This window comes from Barbatula barbatula (assembly GCF_947034865.1).
Source record: "Barbatula barbatula genome assembly, chromosome: 23".
Classification (NCBI taxonomy): Eukaryota; Metazoa; Chordata; class Actinopteri; order Cypriniformes; family Nemacheilidae; genus Barbatula; species Barbatula barbatula.
In genome coordinates this window covers 11,267,939-11,290,987 of record NC_136786.1, presented here as the reverse complement: position 1 = coordinate 11,290,987, position 23,049 = coordinate 11,267,939, and the positions used below count along the sequence as shown (strand labels likewise).

The following is a 23,049-nucleotide window of genomic DNA, read 5'->3' as shown; positions in this document are numbered from 1 at the left end:
TTTTTTACACCGCTGTATGGAATGCTTGGTTCTGATTGGTCAATCACTTCAGTTTTGTATAAAAACAATATTTCATGGTAATTTTATTTGATCATTAGTCATTTAACCACATAGAACAATTAGACTAAAATATGTATACTTATATGTATTAGTTTAATTTATTAGAATGTTGTGTGGAATACTTGATTTTAATTGGTCAGTCATTACATTCTTTGTATTTTGCATCAAAACATTATTTCATGTAAATTTTATATAGATTTTTCTGACTACAAGTAACAAATCGTTGTTTCGCCCGACATTTTTATAGTTCTTGTACAATTTTGTGGTACTTATTACCGTGGTAATATTTAGTTTAATTTATAATCAATGTTTTAGTGTATATTTAGCTCAAGTAAATTTTGAGCTTATATCATTAATAACAATATATCACTATATTACAAAAACTGCGCAAATTATTTTCCAACAGTCAGCAAACTCTAGAAATTTCTGTAGCACAGGGAAGGTGGGATGAAACGATGATGAGTTTCAAGGTCTGGAACTTGCTTTGTGATGACCGTATTAGCAAAGTCCGTTGAGGGAAGTCGTGCCACTCGGTGGCCATCTTTTCAACACACCTCTGGGAAGTTAGGGCAGTTATAACGTAATACATTTACATTTAGTCATTTAGCAGACGCTTTTATCCAAAGCGACTTACTAATGAAGTAATGAAGTACTAATCACAAGGTTTCTTTGCTGTTGTCAACAGAAGTCAAATCTTTTATAAGGCTAGTTTGTTGATTTACCATGATGCTGCATTATTGATGCTGTTAGTCCCTGTTGCTTTAGCACACAATAAACTGTCAATATCTTTTTGGTTTGTTTAGTTTCAGGTAGTTTAAATCTATGATGTTTTCACATGGCGAAAACCATTTACGGAAGTCGTGGCACTTGGTGGTCATGTTTGCATTGCCTCCTGCTATTTACGTCATAGTAAGAGAACAGTCAGATATTTCTAAAATCGATGCCAGAAATCAGAATGAAATAGCATATTATTAATCAATAATTCAACCTGACGTAACCTGTACTGAAACTTTGGTTTGCTAACTTTGGTTTAAATTGAGCTAAAATCGAAATTTTCTAGCGGCCATATTGAGTGTTGCATTCATCGCCATTCGTTGTAATAGCAGTGGCGCAATATTTATTTTCTTTGACAAGACCCTCTGATGCCACGCTAGCTTACACCCTTTCATTAATTCAGCTTTGAATGATGAAAATGTCTCATCCGAGCTTTGCATCATGTGTGTAATTGAACGTCTGTCTCCATCAAAGCCTGTATAGACGCATACATGAAAAAAAAACACAAACATACTCCCCCGACCCCAGCTTCAATTTCTGCTTCTGAACACTCAGTGCCCAGACTGGCATTGGGTAATTAATGGGCCGACTGGTCGTGTTGATTGCTTCATTATTTGAGCTATAAGCATCTGGCCGAGGCTTCAGATTGATGTCATGGATTTGACATTAATCTGTGCTGAAGCTGTTTAATAACAGCATTCGAGACTGTGGACACAAATCAAGACCCACACGTTCTTTAAAGCGTTGCTTTGTTTTAAGACCCAGTCGTGGTGATGTTATAATGAGGGTGTCATGCACCGGTTTGTGATTGTATCTGAGGAGAGTCTTCTTGCATCATTTAGCAAAGTATAAACAGTTTAAGGGCCATAAGGGATTCTCTTTGGGATCATTGTGTCTTTTGAATTACTGTATTACATGCTAAAGTGATCGTTCACACAAAAACGAAAATCTTCTTTTCATTTCAAACGTTCTTCAGCAGAACACTAAAAGAAGATATTTTTAAGAATGTTGGTAACCAAACAATGGCGGTACCCATTCACATCTATTGTATGGACACAAAACCAATGCAAATCAATGTCGTTTACAACATTTTAATAAATATCTTGAGTTCTGTAGACAAAAGAAAGTCATACATATTTAAAACGACAAGAGGATGAGTAATAGCTGACAAAAATTTCCTTTTTAGGTAAAGTATCCCTTTAAGAGTATGATATTTAGTTGTTTGTCGAGTCTAATGGTTTGTCGGGAAAATGGTGTTATAAAGCAAGTGCACTTACTGAACCTTTATCAGTTAATTAGAATTCACAAACTACAGCTATGAGCACATCTTATATATTAATTCAGCGTAATTTAACTGGATTCAAAAGGTTGGTTGTAGTGCTGAATCTTCCATGTAATAAATGTTTTCCTACTATGATTTTCAAATAAAGTGAGAACCTAAGGTGCTTGTGAAGAAAACTACCATAGGGTTTGTTTCTTTGACATCGAAATGTAATATTCCACAGTTATTTCATGTATTTCATGGACACCACATCCAAATAAGGCATTGATCTCAAACTACCACAATTATTTGACTGAGAAAGACTCACACTCGGTAATAAGCACCGATATGAATCACATTTGCCCTTTTATTACATCTCGCAGTCGCAGGGGTAAATTTTACCCCATCCCCAAAGGACCTGATTCAGCAGCCTCTTTGGCCGTAGCGACCATTGGTGTTGTCTAATAAAGTTGCCCACTCCCTTCTACATTAAAATGTCATGCTATAATGTAGCCGTGTTGGTATAGTGAAAGGTCAGAATTGCCATCAAGGACAGTGACAGGCACACATTTATTGTTGTGTTTTACAGTATTGCATTAGCTTTGGGTCATACAAGGATAGAGTTGGAATTGAACATTCGTTGGAACGTGTCATGATGTTGATAGTTTGTTTCTTAACCAACAGTTTAAACTCTATTCATTGATAAATTGAGCTTTGCTTTGACTCAGTGGTTAGAGCATGGCGCTAGCAATGGCAAGGTCATGGGTTTGATCCCAGGGGATTGCACATAGTCATAAACAAATGTATAGTACAATGCAGTGTATCTTGCTTTGCATTAATGCGTCTGCCAAATGCAGAAATGTTTAAAAAAATCCCATAAAAAAGGGTCATATTCCGGCATCTGGAGAGCCAGGAAAACTTTTAAATAAATGTAAAGTAAAGTTACTTGATTTTCATGATATTTTACACCCACTTGTACACATTTTGTACACGAAACACATTTCGGTTTAACATTAGTTTTCTGCATTTCAAAAATATGTGAAAATTCTGTAAAATGAAACATTAAAATTAGTTTTTAACTGTTTAGTTCCCCCAAAAAAGAAAATGATTCTTTACATGATAAGTTTGTAGTGTTTTTTGTCCTTAATGAAGCTTGACATTAAAATTTACTTTCCACTTTTGTGTTCTGGGAAAAGCTGCTTAGACTTTTGGGCACATTTTGTGTTGCATTGATGAAATAGTCACACCTGTATGTTTAAAACAACAACAGTTTGCTTATTTTTGTGTGAACCATCGCTTTCTAATCTCATGTGGATCTTATTTGAAAAGTTGCGAGTCGCTTGTCTTTGACACTGTTGTGTATTATTACTATATAAGGAAGCCTTCTATGTTTGGATGTCAGTATGGTTACACCACACATTTATCTGAGGCTTTAATCAGCTGTGAAGCAGCCGCCGCCTCTTGGAGAGACGAATGTGATAATGCATTAATCTGAATGAAAAGGCCTTGTTACGTAACACTCCTCCTCAAACACACTATCCCCCTGCTTTAGTCTCCTGCTTGCTTTATTGATCTTGTAGTAGGAATTTCTAAGTGCTTTCCTAAACACACACACTTGAATCTGCAGCTGTGTCCTTCAGCCCCTTCACGCTGAACGTTAGGAAGCCCCTTACAATGACCAAAATCCAACACATCCTTCCGTCTGCAGCCTCCGTTCCTGCTATTGTCAGCATGTCAAGATTGTGCGTCAGGAGGTAAAATTAGCAAGCTGTAAAAAGTCTTGCTTTTCCTGCCATACAGTGTTGGTTTGTAGCTTCTGTGTCTGTTCTGAAGTCATTCAGGGAGTGTAGATACATGTGTCTTTCCTGTGGTTAGAGCATGGTGCTGGCAATGCAAGGTCATGGGTTTGGGCTTGATCCCAGGGGTTTGCACATAGTCAGAAACAAATGTATAGTACAATGCAATGTAAGTCGCTTTGGATAAAAGCGTCTGCCAAATGCATAAATGTAAATGTATTTAAAGGGATAGTTCACCCAAAAATGAAAATGCTGTCTTCAATTATTCACCCTCTAGTTGTTTCAAACCTTTGTACATTTCTTTGTTCGGTTGAATACAGAGAAAGATATATTGGAAGAATGTCAGCAACCAGAATGTTCTGAGGCACCATTGACTAGTAGAAGATATTTTGAAGAATGTAGGAACAAAAACAGTTCAGGGGCACCTTGGTTATACCATTTTAATTTTTACTATTATGGTAGTCTATAGTGTTTGGTTACAAGCATTCTTCCCAATATCTTTCTGTGTTCAACCGAATTTTGAAATATCAAGTAAGCCATTTTTAAGCATATATTTTTTGCCTCAAATGCAAGTATGCACTTTAATATTTTATAACAACACTCTGAGGTTAAACAGATTATAGGTTGAAATCAAACTTTACGTAAAGACATTAATACAATTCAATTTATTTATGCTATACAGATCCTCTGGATCCTTGCATGTGAATCTAAGCCACCAATAGGCTGTGTCTCCTAAAGCCAACTATCATAATATTTCTGTAGTGCTTGAATGATTCTTTCCCTATCCATTTTACTCAATAATAGGTAAACAATTGTTGTTTATTTATTTTGCTTTAATACCATTTTTTTTCTTTTATAGTGAAATTGGTAAACACATTTCGACCCTCAGGGGACATGATATTATTTATAATCTTTTGCATATATGTATGTGCCCTATGAGCAACACCAAATGCTTTCAATTTTACTACTCGCAACCCATTATCATAAAATATGAATCATTCATAAGAGGGGTAAGCTCGCATAATCAAAGTCACCCTTGGGATTTTAAGTCCTTAAATGTGCCTTATGATAAGGGCTTTTAAGATCTAACAAATCCTAGATTACCAACCCTTTCCCCTTAGATTTTTTGAGGTGGGCCGTTTGGTCAACCTCACTTGCTAAACATGGTTCTATAAATCTAAATGTTCAAATGTGGTTATTTCAGCTGTTTCAGCATATTGTTAATATATAAATTAAATGTGGATAGAAATGATGAATGTACAACTCCACACATAAAATATAGATATAGGAAAAAAACGATTTTACATTTCTGAAACAATGTAAATAGTGCTTGACTCTGTAAAGCTAACTGTTATTCTTGGGTGTTTGTCAGGGTGTTGCTATGCGTTTGCTGAAGTGTTATGATTGGTTATTAGCACGTTGCTGTAAGGTTGCACTTATCTTTTGTGTGGTTGATAAGAGATAAAGTGAAATACCCCTCTACACACATGTATTATTCACATCCGTCCTTTATTTATTACCGGTTTATCATCTACCATGCAATTATGAAATCATTATGATCAAAGTCATTATGGAAAACGTACAATGTACAAATGGTACAAATACTATAGCCCAGGTTGAGTTAGATTCAGGCTGACATTCACCTTGCGTTTGTGTATCTGACGGTCTTGTCAGGTAGAAGCGGACTGAGATGTTTTTGTGTAGTTGTGTGTACTCCTTGCTTGTTGTGTGTGAGAACTAATATGTTGACAGCTCCCCTGCTGCTACATCCACACTGCTGTGTCAGGCCACCACACCAGACATCATCACTGTTTATCTCCATTTACCCACAATGCCAAGGGAGGTTTTCTAGCTCCTGTGTGTATCTGGGGACAAGAATACTTCTGCTTTGGTCTAACAGCCAATTGCAACAGAGCTTGGGCTAGATGCTAAACTATTATTGGATGAAATAACACTTTCCTTGCTGGACTGTGTATGACACTTAGGGATGCTATTACCGACTTTTATAGTTTTAGGGAAGGTTTTTTTTGTTTAAAGGGAATATGCAGAATATGTGATTTTGTTTGTGATGAAGTCTGTAAGTTATTTTCATGTTGTCTCAGGCCATTACACTTTTTGCATTAGTTAAAGTTGTAGGGGATATGATGTGTATCTTTTCCATCCAGTCATCTGTAAAGAAAAATACAACAATGCAAATGTTGTCTAGCAGTCCCTTCTGGATTCTTGTAACAGACAAAGTGGGCAATACGTATTTTTTATTTTAGCTTAGTTGGAAGCAATAATATATATTTTGTTGTGTAACAACTGTTTTTCATCACAATGGTCTCAGATCTATTTACAGTGTACAGTGTTGGGTGTCATTTAATTTCATTTTAAGGATGCTTTAAATTCTTCGGACAAGGTACACAGAAGATTGAGAGGAACCTTAACAACCTTCGCTACAGAGTTTGAGCGTATAGCGAAAAAAACTTCGTAGGCTCAGAGAGATGGACAAATGAAAGGAAAGGGGATGTGCTTTGCTATATCATAACAGTGTTGAGAATAAAGATACATGGAGCATGCGGGTGGCAAAGCATATGAATACATTTAGTAAATTAGTTCTTATATTCTGCATTAATAAATGTAATCTAAGCAAGGTAAGTAATAAACACAGACCCCCACCAGTGTTGCTGTATTCTGAGGTCAACTGCAAATAAAAAATGAACATGTAATGACCAGACAAACAGATTAAAGGACCACCATTAGCCCTCTGATGGGCTTTAGTTACAACAGACAATAATCAATGTGTTTGACCGGTTAAGCATGCCTTTTAGAGTCAAAACATGCATTAACCTAAATTGGCTATCAGATAAACTGGATCAACTACTACAGTTACCAATTGGCTGTTATTTTCAGTTTGATGTTGTATAATTTCACAATTCAGCGCATTAATTATGTTCAGTAAATTCAAAACCACAGTGGATATTATTACAACTATTTTGTTTATATAACTATTTGAGCTATTTATTATGCAATTATTGTTTCATTGGTAGACTAACCAGTTTACTGCACCTATGCATTGTTGTTCTTTTGTTGCACAAATTGCTTCTATTGTTTGGATAAAAGCGTCTGCAAAATTACTAAATGTAAATGTCATTCTTCTTTGTAGGGACCCTGATTGATTGATTTATTGGGTTGTGACTGTGGCTTTCGGCTTTGGGTTACATTTCTTGTGTGTTTCTTGTAAATGTGGTCATAAACACCCTGCAAATAAAAACTGATCTATTGGAGCCTCTGTGCACAAAGACAATGACCACTAGATCAATGTCTGTAGGACTAGACTGCCACAACAAAATGTACAGAGAAACACTGTCATCTTTATAGATTCATTAGTTTATACTGATCTGCTACACATTCTGTCCCTGACCTTAAATTCTACATTTAGTACACCTAAACCATTTACAGCACCTGATGGAAACACAGACGACACAATATTTGTGAAACCGGATATATTGACAAAACCTATTCTCTGTAAGACATCAAAGAGATGAAGTATGCAAAATAATGTATTTTAATAATACCCTCTTGTTGGGCGTCTGAATGAGATTCTATAAATGTAAACACAAAGGACCTTAAACTGACTCTGCATTGTAAACTAGTCTCATGCGTCTCTCGTGTGGGTGGCAGTCCTGCAATTTTATCTTTCTAAAACATTTCTGTATCTTATCTTCCTTTATTGTCCTTGTTTATTTTTAATGTCCCTGTGGGCTTCTTATGTGCTGCCTTGTGCAAAAAAAATCCTTTTTATCCAGTTATCACACCATAGATTAGGACGAAATCTCTGTATGATCCAATGGGACAGTAGGGCTGGAAATAGTCACTGGTTTATGTTATGGAGTGCCATGGGCTCTTTACTTAGATGTCATCATGATTGTTATTAGTTAAAGATCAATACAGTATCACGCTGAAGCATGTAATAGACTCCAAAAAAGCAGGTTAGTGTCACGTTTTGGCAACTCTAGGCGTGAACATGACACGTATGTATGAAGGTGGAGTAACGTCAGCAAAGAACGGGGCGATTTTCCAATGTTTTTATAAATCATGACGTGTACTGGTGTACATGGTATTTTGTGTAAGTTATTACTTTGTCTGCACACCTAATACTCATTTTAGCGCGTTACCCGACCCGACCCCTATTGTAAAATACAATACATAACAGTTGCAGTAACAGATGCTATTTATTCAAAAAGTGCCATTATTCTTATCGTTCCGAGCTCAAAGAACCCCTTCTCTGTCTGCTGTAAAACTGTATCCGTTTGCGTACAATTTAATAAATTGCCACCGGAAAATCAGCTTAGATTGTGAAATGGGATTGGCTCTCGCGTGTCCCGTGACTTGTTGCATCATTACGTTCGCTTACGTTATGAAACGGCATTGGCTATCCTGCTCCGATTGCGTCACATGCTAAATTTGAATGTATGCACCACTGCGTGTGTACCTGGAGGTACTTAAAACCTAGAGGGCTCATACAGAGATTTCAGAATGCCATGCGACCTGTTCATAATGTTTTTGTACAGTTTTTGGTGTGTTTTAAAAAAGGCCTGCGGCTGACTTCTATTAGCTTGTTGCATGTTTTTTTATTGTCGAGAGGTGGGTATGTTAAGGGTAGGAGTGGGGTTAAGTGCTCTAAAATATCTATTATTATGTGAGTGCAAAATAATACTTTTATTTTAAAATCGTTATATTTTTTATCATGTTCACTCCTAGAGGAGGCAAAGCGTGACACTGACGCATTTTCGAGTGGACCAGCCTGTCTATTACACACTTTGAGATCATAGAGAGACAGCTTTACTGGAGCTTGTTCTTTATATTATCTCTAGTTGTGGTTGTTATGCTTAAAAGTGTGATGGGTGAAAGTCTTCCCCCCGAATTTGGTTGACAAATATATTGCATTTCTATTTCTTTCTGAGCCACAGATAATGCTCCTGATAAGCATGTTTGTGGCAACTAGTAGTCCTTGTGTGCATTAAGTCAAACACTGGAGGAAGTGTGTCATTTCCCCTCATTTCGCTTTAAACTTGTGTTACTTCAAACTTCCTCTGTAATCATTCATCTCAGTTTAGGAATGTGCGGATGTTCCCAGACAATCCTGGTGAATTCCAATGGATTTTGCTTGAGGTCATCAGACACTTTCTATGAAGCTTGTTCTGAATGTTTACTTGATAACTTCTACAAGTGTCGTGATGTGTATCTGTTGTGATGTTCAGTTTATATGTTTTAGGTCCTTCAGTAGCTGTTTTAATCTGGTTTGTCAGATAGTTGTTCTGTTCATTTCAGTTTGTTTAATTGTTTTAATGATAAGTTTGGACCACACATGAAAAAATACAAAGTAGAAAACACACTCAATATAAAGTTGGACCCATTTTTGTGTGCGTTTATGTACTTGATGGATTATGGCCCTCATAGTCGTCTATAAAGTATTTGTTTTACTCTCCAGACTGTGTGTGTCTCACAGTTGCTGTGTCAGTTAACCACACACAAGCTGATCTTGTAAGAAACACCACAGACTGTCAGTGTGGATGCACTTGCACTGTGAATCTGTTTATGGCTTGTCGCTCCCTTCATGCACATGTCACTTTCCTCTATGTCGTAGTCCACTACAGCTGAAGTGTGAAATGCCAAAGTCCCTTTAGGGAAGCCGTACTCAGCGCCATGTTTGAAACGTCTCCAGGCATATATTTAAGACATCTTAGTCATATCTACTTGAATGGGGGAACACTGATGCTACCAGAAATTCTTTTTTTACACCTAAACAGCATTAAATTGTGCTAAAAACACCCTTTTTTCATTAGTGATTGATGATTGGCCCCTTTTCGCTGGAAGGCAGGGCTTCTGATGCTAGAGCGGCCATATTGAAAGTTGCATTTTCCACCATTTATACTACTAAAACTGTGGCGTTTTGTTATCTATTTCTTTGGAAATACTTCTTTAACTTTAAAGATAGAATGAGTTAAAATATATTCTAAAAGACCTTTTGATGCTAAGTTTCAATACAGGGCCGACTAGAAAGCTTTGCATTGTGAACGTTAAGAGTGTGTCTACATACAGCATTGAACTCTTTTTATCACACGAATATGAGTAATGCTGTAGAAAAGCTAATTCTGAACTCTGAAAGCCTTCAATAATTAATGCTCCTTACAAGTGTATATTATGTTTTGTGTAAACGGCTCATTCCCATTCAAGGCTCATTTAGAGTAAGGTTGGCTCAAAGCAGATCTAAGAAGATCCACTTCAACTCAATGTACCTCTCTAGTGAAACGTCTGAGTTGTTTCAGTTACATCAGTTGTTCAGTGACATCACCCACACAGCATCAAACCCACAAGTCCTGTGATTGTCCAGAGCGACTTCAGCATTAATCACAGCTGGCACTTTCATCATTATACTCACACAGCAAGAAATCCATCCACCCACACTCATTCATACACCTACACATGATGTACCTTTGTGTGTCGTGACACGGACTCTAGATCTCTCAACATACTATTAATGGTTTTGAGGGTTTACAGTATAATGCTACAGATTTAAATGTATTGTTTACACTAAAGTAGATTTGAAAAAGTTATTATTACTTTATGTTAATTAGACTGCGAAAGGGAATGAAACGTTATTGTAATCGTCCGCTGGTGTGCAAATATAGTTATAGTTACAGTTATCTTTATAGTTAATGTTATAATGTGAACGGACCTAAATCATTGAGTAATGCAAAAAACATTTTTTGAATAATAAGGTAAACAACAGAAATAAAGTAGCCTTAAGTTTGATGTCTATTATGGCAATTTTTCAAACATCACTTTAAGAAGCCATTTGGTTTTGTTAGACACTCTTTCTCCACTAAAGTAAGAGGTGGCAAGTGTCATCTCATTTCCCGTGGGAGACGTGAAAGGCATGCTGGGAAGGTAATGCACTTTAAATGGCCTGGTGCAGAGCCCTGCAGCTGTGACGCGCCATGTAGCTGCGGTGCTGATTGATTACGCGTCTCGCGGGGGACCGGGAGAGTGACGCAGCACCTGCAATTCATCGCTCTCCATCAGGGCCACTGGAGAAGCAGTCGTGAATCAGCAGAACGCAGGGCTGCACACTGCTATCAACATAGTGCTGGTCATAGGGGGGATGTTTTTGTGCAGGCTGGTGAATCATTTTTACATATATTCATTTCTCATCTTTATTCAGAGATAGAAACATGTCTCTTTTATTGGATAAGGTCGGTTTAATCAATGGCGAGGAATACTGAGGATGTGGAGATACTGAAAAGTGTCTGATGGTTGCCTTGCTGTAAACTTTATTAAAATGATTATAAAGATGATTATAGGAGAGCCTTGAATTCGTAATGTCTCTAACGTCATAACGTTATTACAAACAAAACCTGCTATGAAAGAAAATCAGGGTCTATTATTTGGAAGACACATGAAATTAAGCATTTGCAGCACGTATACTTGAACATTATTTCTAAATTTGGACTACACTGTAATGCTTGACTATGTCATTTAATTAAAGATTCGAGAGGGTTTTAATATTAATCTTTTTACCAAGAATGTGTTGTAGCTGTTCTTATCTCATATGCACTTTCTTATTCTGTCTCTAATTAATCTCATTAATTTCTAAACAGCATTTTAAGCTTAAGATCAAATGGGAATCTATTGCTCTTCTTTATTTTTACAGTCTTATCGCAGACATACTGTACAAGACTTTATTAGCTTCTCGTGTGCAAAAAAACAGAGAATGTGATCGCATGTACTACGCAGTTGATGTAAGGGTGACTGGTTTAATTCAATTAATGAGTCCTTGTTCATGAATTAGTAAGTGCGGTCAATATCATCAGTCAATTCTGACCTCACTAAGAGTGCACACACGATTGAGTTTGTGTACTGTAAATGTAGTCATATTTTGCATATATTAGTGAACATGAAATACACACAGCCTAATAAATAAACAATAACACAGCCCATTTTTTATCATTTCATTAATTTTAGGGTGTACAAGCAATTGACATTCTGAAGTCAATTTGTAAAAGATTTCAGTATTCTTTCAAATATGTTTTACATGTGTCTGTTTATATATATCTTATAGGGAAATTCATGGTAGGCCTACACATAACACAAAGTAAAGATATTATTTCATTATGGATATATTTACAATTTCACATTCCTGCAAACAAGTTGTTTTCGGCGAAATTCGCCGTTTTGATGCAAAGATAGGTCATGTATGTGAATCGTGTAAATCCGATTTTTTTCCTTGGGGCACCTGGATTCTTTTGGCCAACCAGAATCAAGATAACAGCTCACAGAATCACTCGTTCGCGCCTGTGAAAAGCAATGCTGAAAGGGACGAACACAAAGGGTCTGTCCTGTAGATCAAAATTATTGTCATGTCATTAGCTGCAGCTCCATAGGTGTCATGTGGTGTGCTTAAAAAACTTGACAATAAGAAAATGACAATACAATCCCAAATTGCAAAATACAATTTTGAGACAATGAGCCTCAAAGTTGGATTTCAACTATTACTTTCAGTATTATAAGTTTTTGGCATGGCTTTATTCAAGGTTATATTTTTACAATATGTTCTTTACATTATGTTGGAAAACTTTTTGTAAACAGTAAATCACAAAAAATAACCATAGCTGGGTTTTCGCAGACTGTGTCACAATTTATCTCAAAGTTCTAATTATTCACTGAGGCTTATAATTTACTTTAGCCAAAATTAACAAACATGTGTTTTTTGAAGCACAATCGACAACTTCACCTCGTTCGCTAGACACTAGCAGCCAACTGCAAACCACACAAAAACATAAAGTTGTAAGTGTTTCTGTGCCTGTCAACAGCGGCTAAAGGGAGGTCCTCTGACAGCTTTATTTCACTACAGCATGTCATATGACCTTGGCTCATCCTAAAGCCCTTGTCCTTCAGACAGACAGTTTATAGCTGCTGTCTCACAACTGACCCGTTGTGGGCAAACCGCTGGGTGTCAACACAAACCAAACATCATGTCAGGAGGGAGGAGTTGTTTTCTGAGCTTGTTGGCTCAAGGGCTTAACAGACACACAAGTAATATCTCGTTGCTAGGTTTCATGTCCAGATTGTTCTCACAGGTGAATATAATAATTGTTGTGGATGCCATGGTGACCAAAGCAGGGTCTCTGCATGTACCTGTTGCCATGCAGTTATTTGTTAAGAAAGAGGAACAAACCCCACAGCATGTTAAGTAATACATACGATTGGGCACAGATCCATTCGTCGCACCTTCTGTAGTTTACTCGTATTTGCACTCATTGCACTTTTTTCCAACACATTTATTCTGTGTCACAACAAATTGTGCCTGCTTAAGTTTTTCCTACTTCTCATTTCTTCTGTCTGAGAAAGATGCCCTCCACTTAGCCTCTCCATGCAGGTGGGCATGAATCACAAATGGATTTCCTTCTTACACAAATTCACACATTGTTTTGTTCACATATTCATTGAAAAAACATTAGAAATGTTTCCTTTGATGACATTGCAAGGACCATATCATTACACACGCACACACTCAAAAGCATTTACAGAAGAACAAAAAAGAGTGTGTGTGTGTGTGTGTCTATTGATCGAGAGACATGATGTGTATTGATTGAGAAGTCAGGAAACACACAGTGGTCGGATTTTCTCGGTTTGCTGAGTTGAACGATAATGAGAGGATGATAATGAAAGCAGGTTTATAACCTCCGTGCCGATGTACCGGCTGCAGATATAATGAACTGAATTGAATGGGAATGAGTTGCACAAATATTCATCAACCAGTTGCCAAAACACGTCTTATAGCTGTAAAGATCTCATCTTTTGCTTGTTCCCTCCAATCCTGCAGATGGCGCCAACGTCCCTAACCTCGTCCATTACTCTGCTCGTTAATCCTCATACCCTTCACCTGTGTCTAGCCCTTTATAAGTCTGTTTGTTCCCTGCCTTTGTGTTCAGTCTTGAGCCTATGTTTTCTGTGCTTCAGTGCGCTGTGATCAAGAATTCAAGTTTGTTACTTTATACCTTTTTGACCCTAGTGTCTGTTTTGTTTCACTGTTTTATGGAAGCTCGGCTTTCCTTGTTTATTTGTACTTTGTGTTTTTTCTACAAGTAAAGATTCTATTTTTGGAAAGAAACACAGGCATCCTGGCTCATTGCTCTTCTGCTTTTGGGTTCAACTGTTGGGGAGTTAGCTTAGTGGTAAACACCTTGCACTTGAGCACTGCAGACCCGGGTTCGATCCCCGCCTAAGGCAGCCACGTTACAGCAAGACTGAACCATGGAAGCGAGCCCAGCAGAAGAGTCTTCACCACTCTCAAAGGTCGATCGAATTCTGTCAGCCCTTTCGGAGCAAGCCGCAACAGTTCAGAGGCATGATCAGGCTCTGTCAGAGATCCTTCACCTTCTGAGTCACCAGTCTCAAACCCAGTCCCGAGACCCACCTCCTGATCTCCCACTCAGGTCTATGGTTGCTTTACCATCAGAGCCCAGACTACCTGCCCCTGAACGATTTGATGGCAGTCCTGAGAGATGCAGAGGTTTCATTACTCAGTGTACACTGGCCTTCCAGCTCCAGCCTAGCAGCTTTCCCACCGAAAGTAGTAGAGTGGCGTACATCATTACCCTTCTCACTGGCAAGGCATTGGACTGGGCCTCAGCCTTGTGGGATCAGCGATCTCCACTCACAGCCAACAGTCAAGACTTCATTTCTGAGATGAAGAGAGTTTTCCATCATCCAGCTAGTAGGGGAGATGTGGATCACCGCTTACTCAATCTCTCTCAAGGTACCCGGTGTGCAGCAGAGTTTGCTATTGAGTTTCGCACTCTCGCCACAGAGAGTGGATGGGATCAAAGAGCCCTGAGAGCTACCTTTCACCATGCCTTGTCTCCTGAGCTCAAGGATGAGTTAGCATACCGAGACCCTGTGCCTGATCTCGAATCCTTCATTGACGTGGCCATCCGGGTAGACCATCGTCTCAGGGAACGTCAACAGGAGCGACAACTGGAGAACAGATTGCTTGAGTCTGCTAGCCCTATTAAACTACGTTCGTCTTCTAGTGACCCAGAGGAACCCATGCAGTTGGGTGGGACCAGGATATCTCAAGCTGAACGTAACAGACGGATGAGAGAGAGATGCTGTCTCTATTGTGGCAAGCCAGGCCACTTTCGCTTTGCATGCCCTGAGTTGTCGGGAAAAGCCCACTCTCGTCCAGGAGGAGGGGGTCCAGGGTGAGAATAGGAATCACCCCCTGCTCGGCGACCTCTGGTTTGACCATCCATGCCACCATCACCCAGGGCATTCAACATCATCAAGTTAGTGCCTTTGTAGACTCTGGGGCCGCTGGGAGTTTTATGGACTTTGAGATGGCCGAGAGACTTTCTATTCAGCCTGTGATGCTTCAGAAACCCCTTAACATTACAGCAGTTGATGGCAGTCCTCTGGGTTCAGGACAGGTTAATCATTGTACCCCATCTCTCCAGCTAAAGGTGGGGCAACACCAGGAACAGATACAGTTCTTTTTGATTCATTCTCCTAAGCTTCCTTTAATCCTTGGCTTCCCTTGGCTGACTGCTCACAACCCACATGTTGACTGGGCCCGAGGGATTGTTAGATCCTGGGGAACTAACTGCCGTGTTTCAGACATCGCCTTCTGCTGTTCCCCCAATCCCCTAGAATCATTCCCAGAACCTTCATCAGATATCTCCATGTGGAGATCTGCCTCTGTTCCCGAGATACTGTCCACTGAAGTCATGGCTGTTCCCAAGATGGAGTCAGCTAAGACCAAGCCTGTAGCTCATCTTCCCGAGTTATCCCGAGTTCCCCCGGAGTATGCAGACCTTTATGAGGTTTTCAGTAAGGACAGAGCTGCCTCACTGCCCCCTCATAGACTTTATGATTGCCCTATTGAACTGGTTCCTGGTACCTGCCCACCTCGTGGAAGGCTCTACTCTCTCTCTGGTCCTGAAAGATTAGCCATGGACAAGTACCTAAAAGAAGCTCTGGACAGCGGATTCGTCCGTCCTTCTACCTCACCTGCAGGAGCGGGTTTTTTCTTTGTTGAAAAGAAGGATGGCAGCCTCCGACCCTGCATTGACTACAGAGGCTTAAACCGTTTTACCGTCAAGAACCGGTACCCTCTTCCCCTCATGACCACGGCTTTTGAGATCTTGCAGGGTGCCACCATATTTACGAAGCTGGACCTTCGTAATGCATACCATCTAGTTAGAATCCGTGAGGGAGACGAGTGGAAGACTGCATTCAACACTCCAACGGGCCACTACGAATACCAGGTAATGCCATTCGGCCTGGTTAATGCTCCAGCAGTCTTCCAGGCCTTTATTAATGATGTTCTCAGAGAGATGCTGAATATTTCTGTATTTGTTTATCTGGATGACATACTCATATTCTCCCGCAACTACCAGGAACATATTCAGCATGTTCGGCAGGTTCTGGTCCAGCTGCTAAAACACAAACTCTTTGTGAAGCTGGAGAAGAGTGAGTTTCATGTTCCAGCAGTCTCATTTCTAGGCTTCCATGTGTCCAAGGGCAGCCTTCATATGGATCCTGGCAAGATCCAGGCAGTCTTGGATTGGCCCCATCCAATTTCGGTGAAGCAGGTACAGCGCTTTTTGGGCTTTTCCAATTTTTATAGGAGGTTCATTAGAGACTTTAGTTCTGTTGCAGAGCCTCTCTCCGCACTGACTAAGAAATCAGCCAAACCATTTGTGTGGACCAGCAGAGCTAATCAAGCCTTCAATAGATTGAAGCGACTCTTCACATCTGCCCCAATCCTAACTCTCCCTGATCCAGAGATACCCTTTGTATTGGAGGTGGATGCCTCAGATGTGGGGGTAGGAGCTGTTCTATCACAGAGGAGTAGGAGTGATAATAAGCTTCACCCATGTGCTTTTTTCTCTCGTCGGCTTACCCCAACTCAGAGAAATTATGATATTGGAAACAGGGAACTGCTGGCCATTAAGATGGCATTGGAAGAGTGGAGGCATTGGCTGGAGGGGTCCAAACACCCTTTTTTCATATGGACGGACCACAGAAACCTCATTTACATCCGGGAGGCTAAGAGGTTGAATTCTCGACAAGCCCGTTGGGCCCTCTTTTTTAACCGGTTTAACTTCACTCTTTCCTATCGCCCAGGTTCCAAGAATCTCAAACCAGATGCACTCTCGAGACAGTTTGAGCCACAAGAGGGGGAGTCCGTTCCAGAACCCATTCTCCCCACTTCCAGGGTGGTGGCCCCCATCCAGTGGGATATTGAGACGGCTGTCAAGAGGGCCCAACTGCAGCAGCCAGGTAATGGCCCTCCTGGGCGTCTCTTTGTCCCTAACTGTCTGCGTTCTGAGGTTTTGCAGTGGGCTCATGCTTCCCTCCCCTCTGGACACCCGGGAACTACCAGAACATGCAAGCTTGTCCAGAGGAAGTTCTGGTGGCCTAAACTGCACAAAGACGTCCGGGCCTTCGTCACTGCCTGCTCAGTTTGTGCCCAGAATAAGGAGCCTAGAACCCACCCTCAAGGCTTGCTGTGCCCACTTCCTATTCCAAGACGCCCTTGGTCTCACATTTCCCTGGACTTTATCACAGGTTTACCACACTCTCAAGGAAATACGGTAATTCTGGTGGTGGTGGATAGATTTTCAAAGACTTGCCATCTCTTACCTCTGCCCAAGCTCCCCACAGCAAACCAAACCGCAGAACTGTTGATGAGGCATGTGTTCAGGATCCACGGCTTCCCGCAGGATATGGTTTCCGACCGGGGTCCACAGTTCACTTCCCGGTTCTGGAAGGCATTCGGACGGCTTATCGGATCTTCCATCAGCCTGTCTTCCGGCTTCCACCCCCAGTCCAACGGCCAGACAGAGAGAGTAAATCAAGACATTGAAAGGACATTAAGATGCCTGGTTTCCGACAATCAATCCACATGGAGCTCTCGATTAATCTGGGCTGAATTCGCTCATAACACCCTTTACCATTCCTCCCTAGACATGTCTCCTTTTGAATGTCAGTATGGTTTCCCTCCCCCTCTGTTTCCCGGACAGGAGCCAGAGGTTGACGTCCCTGCTGGTCCGCCGGTGCCGACGTTCCTGGCAAAGAGCACGTGTTGCTTTATTGAGGGCCAGTCGACAACAACGGAGGCAGGCTAATCGACACCGGAAGGTGGGACCCTCGCTTCACTCAGGGCAAAGAGTGTGGCTGTCAACCCGAGATCTTCCTCTGCGGGTGGAATCCCGCAAGCTGGCCCCACGATACATCGGTCCATTCAAGATCCTCAGGAAGATTAATCCAGTTTCCTATCGACTCCACCTCCCCAGGTCCATGAAGGTTCACCCCACTTTTCATGTTTCCCGTCTAAGACCTGTTGTTTGCTCTACTCTGTCCCCAGCTAGGAAGCGTGCCCCAGCACCCCGCATCATTGATGGGCAGCCAGTTTACACAGTCGGTAGACTGCTTGATTCTCGCCAGGTCCGTGGGAGAACTCAATATCTGGTGGACTGGGAGGGCTATGGCCAGGAGGAGCGGAGCTGGGTTCCTGCTCGAGACATCCTGGATCCGACTCTCATCTCAGAATTCCACCGAGCCCGAGGGAACTGCCAGAAGAACGTCAGGAGCCGTTCCTAGGAGAGGGGCTCCTGTAAAGATCTCATCTTTTGCTTGTTCCCTCCAATCCTGCAGATGGCGCCAACGTCCCTAACCTCGTCCATTACTCTGCTCGTTAATCCTCATACCCTTCACCTGTGTCTAGCCCTTTATAAGTCTGTTTGTTCCCTGCCTTTGTGTTCAGTCTTGAGCCTATGTTTTCTGTGCTTCAGTGCGCTGTGATCAAGAATTCAAGTTTGTTACTTTATACCTTTTTGACCCTAGTGTCTGTTTTGTTTCACTGTTTTATGGAAGCTCGGCTTTCCTTGTTTATTTGTACTTTGTGTTTTTTCTACAAGTAAAGATTCTATTTTTGGAAAGAAACACAGGCATCCTGGCTCATTGCTCTTCTGCTTTTGGGTTCAACTGTTGGGGAGTTAGCTTAGTGGTAAACACCTTGCACTTGAGCACTGCAGACCCGGGTTCGATCCCCGCCTAAGGCAGCCACGTTACAATAGCATTCTGTAATAATAATTTGCAGCTAGTTGACTGGTCAGATTTTTTTATTATCATTTTGTTTACAAGTCAACTATTTTAATTGTTATACAAGAATATATAATCAAATCAATACTGACTGGTTTCAGAGCATTGATCAAAAGCTGTTTAGGTGTAGCTTGAATTAAATGGGATGCCCAGCTATATTTGATCCAATGCTTGATCCAATGCTTGAGAATGACATTCAGCTCATAATGAATAGATTATGGAAAGGAATCAATGCTGTAGTCATTGTGTGGTGGTCGCTGCGGATTTAGTTTCGCATTTGATTCGGATATCCTTAGACCCAGGGGGACACAAATCTCATATCACATCCTTTATCGACCCAATATGTCTCAGGATGCAGTCATGATACCCAAAGGACGAGATATGAGAGTCACAATTTTGACACCTTGACAATCACACACATACTCATAGAGAAAGACTCATCCCCTGATGGATAGAGAAAATGGGCTTGTGTCAAATTTGCATTGAACAGTGTGACAGTTTCCTAAGACTATGAAGGTGTCAATAAATGTCAATGGCATGAACATGGGAATAAAGCTGGAATAAAGATTGTCTAGATCAGAGCGTTTTATACTGTGGGTCAGGACTCACAATGGGGTTGCAAAGTGGGTCGTGGAAAGTAACTTGGCTGTTGCCGTAAATTACAGAAAAGATTGAAAGGCCACATAATGACTATGGTTTTGATATTTTAGCATTCAGTATTTTTTAGATTAGATTAGATTAGATTAAACTTTATTGTCATTACACATTACACATATACAAGTACAGTGTAACGAAATGTAGTAATTTTGCTATTGCAATAACCAAAAAATTTTATTCAACGTAATGCAACTTGAATTTTATTCATATAATGACAAGGAAATAAAAATTTCTACAAATAAATGTGCAATTTTTCAACCTTATTTCCACATAAAAATATTTTGGTGGGTCTCAAGATGACTGTCCTCCCCGTTGAAAAAACAGCATATGCTGGTTAGGTAAGTTTTGAAGCATGGTATCTGGTTTGTGCTGGGTTAACCTGGTCCAAAACCAGCTCAGGACCATCTTAAACCAGCACATGACCAGCATAGGACCAGCTAATGACCAGCACAAACCAGCTACCATGCTTCAAAACCAACCTGACCAGCACATGCAGTTTTTTTCAACAGGGCTCAAATGAACAAGTTTGTAAACTGCTGGTCTACTGTAGATGATCAAGGAAAAACATTTTGACAGTCTGTCATCGTTTGCATTATGGAGTAATACAATCTCCAAATCGCTTGCTTGTATAGTTTATGCATTCTAAGCTGGGACAGCAGTATTTTACACCACATAATACTTTCCCAAAATAAAATTCAGCACTTTAAAGTACTTCTCTTTTGTCCTGTAGAGAACCATGAGCACTGTGGAGGAGGAACCGGACCACATGATATCATGAAGAGAAGTCTGCAGGTTCTGTCCCACCAGCTGCTGAGTAAGTCTCTCATTATAGAATGCTGATTGTACAGTTATAATTTTTCATATGCTGTTTTGTGCATGCTTGGATTAAGTTTGAGCCATACTGTTCTTCAGATAAATTTGGAAATGCTTTTTCTGGTGAAGCTGGTTTACCAATGAGCTGTTACTGTATAAACCAGGACACAACTATATTGTTCTGTTAAATAACGGTAAAATACTGGCAACAGAGACGCCAGTAATTTACTGTAATTTTACGTTATTCATGCTGTGAAATTATTTTACGGTATTTTGCTGTAAAAACGAAATACAGTGCATTGCTGTTTTCCCCTTATTTAACGGTAAAATACTGCCAGCAGAGACGCCAGTAATTTTCTGTAATTTTACGTTATTCATGCTGTGAAAATATTTCATAGTATTTTGCTGTAAAAACGAAATACAGTGCATTGCTGTTTTCCCCTTATTTAACAGTAAAATACTGCCAGCAGAGACGCCAGTAATTTTCTGTAATTTTACGTTATTCATGCTGTGAAAATATTTCATAGTATTTTGCTGTAAAAACGAAATACAGTGCATTGCTGTTTTCCCCTTATTTAACAGTAAAATACCGACAGCAGAGACACCAGTATTCATGCTGTGAAATTATTTCACAGTATATTGCTGTTATAATTAAGACAATAGGCTACTCAACCTTTTTTAACTAAATCTTTATTGCACAATATTGTCCTTTGGGCTACACATGTCTGCTCAACATCAAATATATATCATATAAAATATTCTACTCTCTTATTTAAGAGCAGCAACACAAAAAAAGAAACAAGCAACCAAGTCTTTAGCAAAACAAATAATCGAATCTTGGCAATACCAATGGCAATAAAACAGGATAAATAACAGAGACTACCCCCTCTAAACTTGACATATTTAAAACATGAGAGTGCATGTATTAAGAGTTAAGAGATACTGGTGCTGGCATTCAAAAATGTAATAAGGAACAATCCATCAACCATCTGATGCAGATGACTAAAACGTTGGTTGCTTGTTTTTCTTCCTGATGTATTCCATGGAACACTGTAAAACAGTAGAAATCACAAAGAACTCATCAAATTAATTTAGATTTACAGAAACATTGTACAACAACAACCTAGATAGCAGTGATACTTTATTCAGTGCGTGCATAATTATTACAAAAACAAACAAACATATGGAAGGAACATGATCAGAAAGCTTTCAAAGGTCTCTGCATAGTACTGGAGCAGATATTGCGTTATTGTTGACATCATGGTCATTACTTATTTTAATTAATATCAATCAATCAGTCATACAAATATTGATATTCTTGACTGGATAACTAAAACGCCTTTCAAACACAAGCCGCATTTAAACGCAACAAACATCGCAATATCAAACGTCACGTTTAGTGGTGAATGGCAGCTAGCAACTGTGCAATACCCACAGTTTTGAAAATTCAGAGATGACAAAAAAGCCAATAAAACACGGGGTCCGTAAAATGCAAGTAAATATGACCATTTGGGTTATATCTCGGAGATGACGAGCCCTTTTTAAATCGCGTAAGTTACTAACGCTTGTTAAGCAGCAATTTCAAACATAACTTGATAATACTTCCTCTCTGAACCACATACTCTCAATAAAAGTAAAAAAGTGTTTATTGACCGTGAAATTTGAACGTGCAAATGCAGGTTGGTACAGATGAAGCGCTACGATGGTCCTCCTCGCGTGGGTCCTTCGGGCAGAAAAGTCTGACATTAGTGGGAAAACTGAACCTTGCCAAAAGTACCTGAGTGAAAATGACGAAACAATCACAAACTTTCACAAAACTCATTCTCACAAAAAAGTCTGATATTTTATTATTTTTTAAAACCGCATGTCCACTGGGATGGACATAAAATAAATAAAATCTTGTGTTTTACAACTCTAAAATATCCTCAAATAACATAATCAAATAAAATATAACAGGGGCAAGACAATGAGGTCACCATTAACTTGGTTAACAATCTGTGAAATATTATTAAAATGATAGAAACATGCAGTTTTGTTGGTCTAAACAAAGAAAGACGTAATGTCCTTTCTTGTTGAAGCAGGGTCTGAAGGGGTTAACACAGCCCATAATGCATTGCATAAATAGTACTACAAAACCGTATTGCAGAAAAACAGTTTATTACTGTTGACAGATGGCTGTAAATGAACAGTAGTTTTTTAAACTGGGAAATATTGCCCAGGATGCATTGTTTTCTACAGTATATTACTGTTTTAATAAAAAACAGTTTGTTACTGTCAGAATTAGGCTGTTTTTTAACAGCAATTTTTTACAGTGTACAACATATGCCAAAGAGCAGCTGTGCTGATGTTTCTGTGGGGATGTCTGGTCTTATTTTGGCCCTTTACGCTGAGCAATATTAGTATTGGCAACACGTGCTTGATATCCGTCTGGCTGAGATCCAGCATGTTAGTGTAAAACGTATCAAGAACATAAGGTCAGGTAGAAAAGTCTTCCTCCGCTGTAGATCAGGTTTTATAACAGGCAAATATTGC

General features: G+C 39.7%; 1 protein-coding gene across 2 annotated transcripts in view; it reads left to right on the top strand.

The window, feature by feature from the left end:
* Positions 1-23,049, top strand: part of tmem108 (transmembrane protein 108) — a 50,020-nt gene that overhangs the window by 11,899 nt on the left and 15,072 nt on the right. For both annotated transcript variants that reach the window (XM_079447718.1, XM_079447719.1), the window contains exon 3: positions 20,435-20,518. In XM_079447718.1, the coding sequence (XP_079303844.1) occupies positions 20,479-20,518 (40 nt within the window). In that variant the 5' untranslated portion in view covers positions 20,435-20,478. The remainder of the gene's footprint in view (positions 1-20,434; positions 20,519-23,049) is intronic.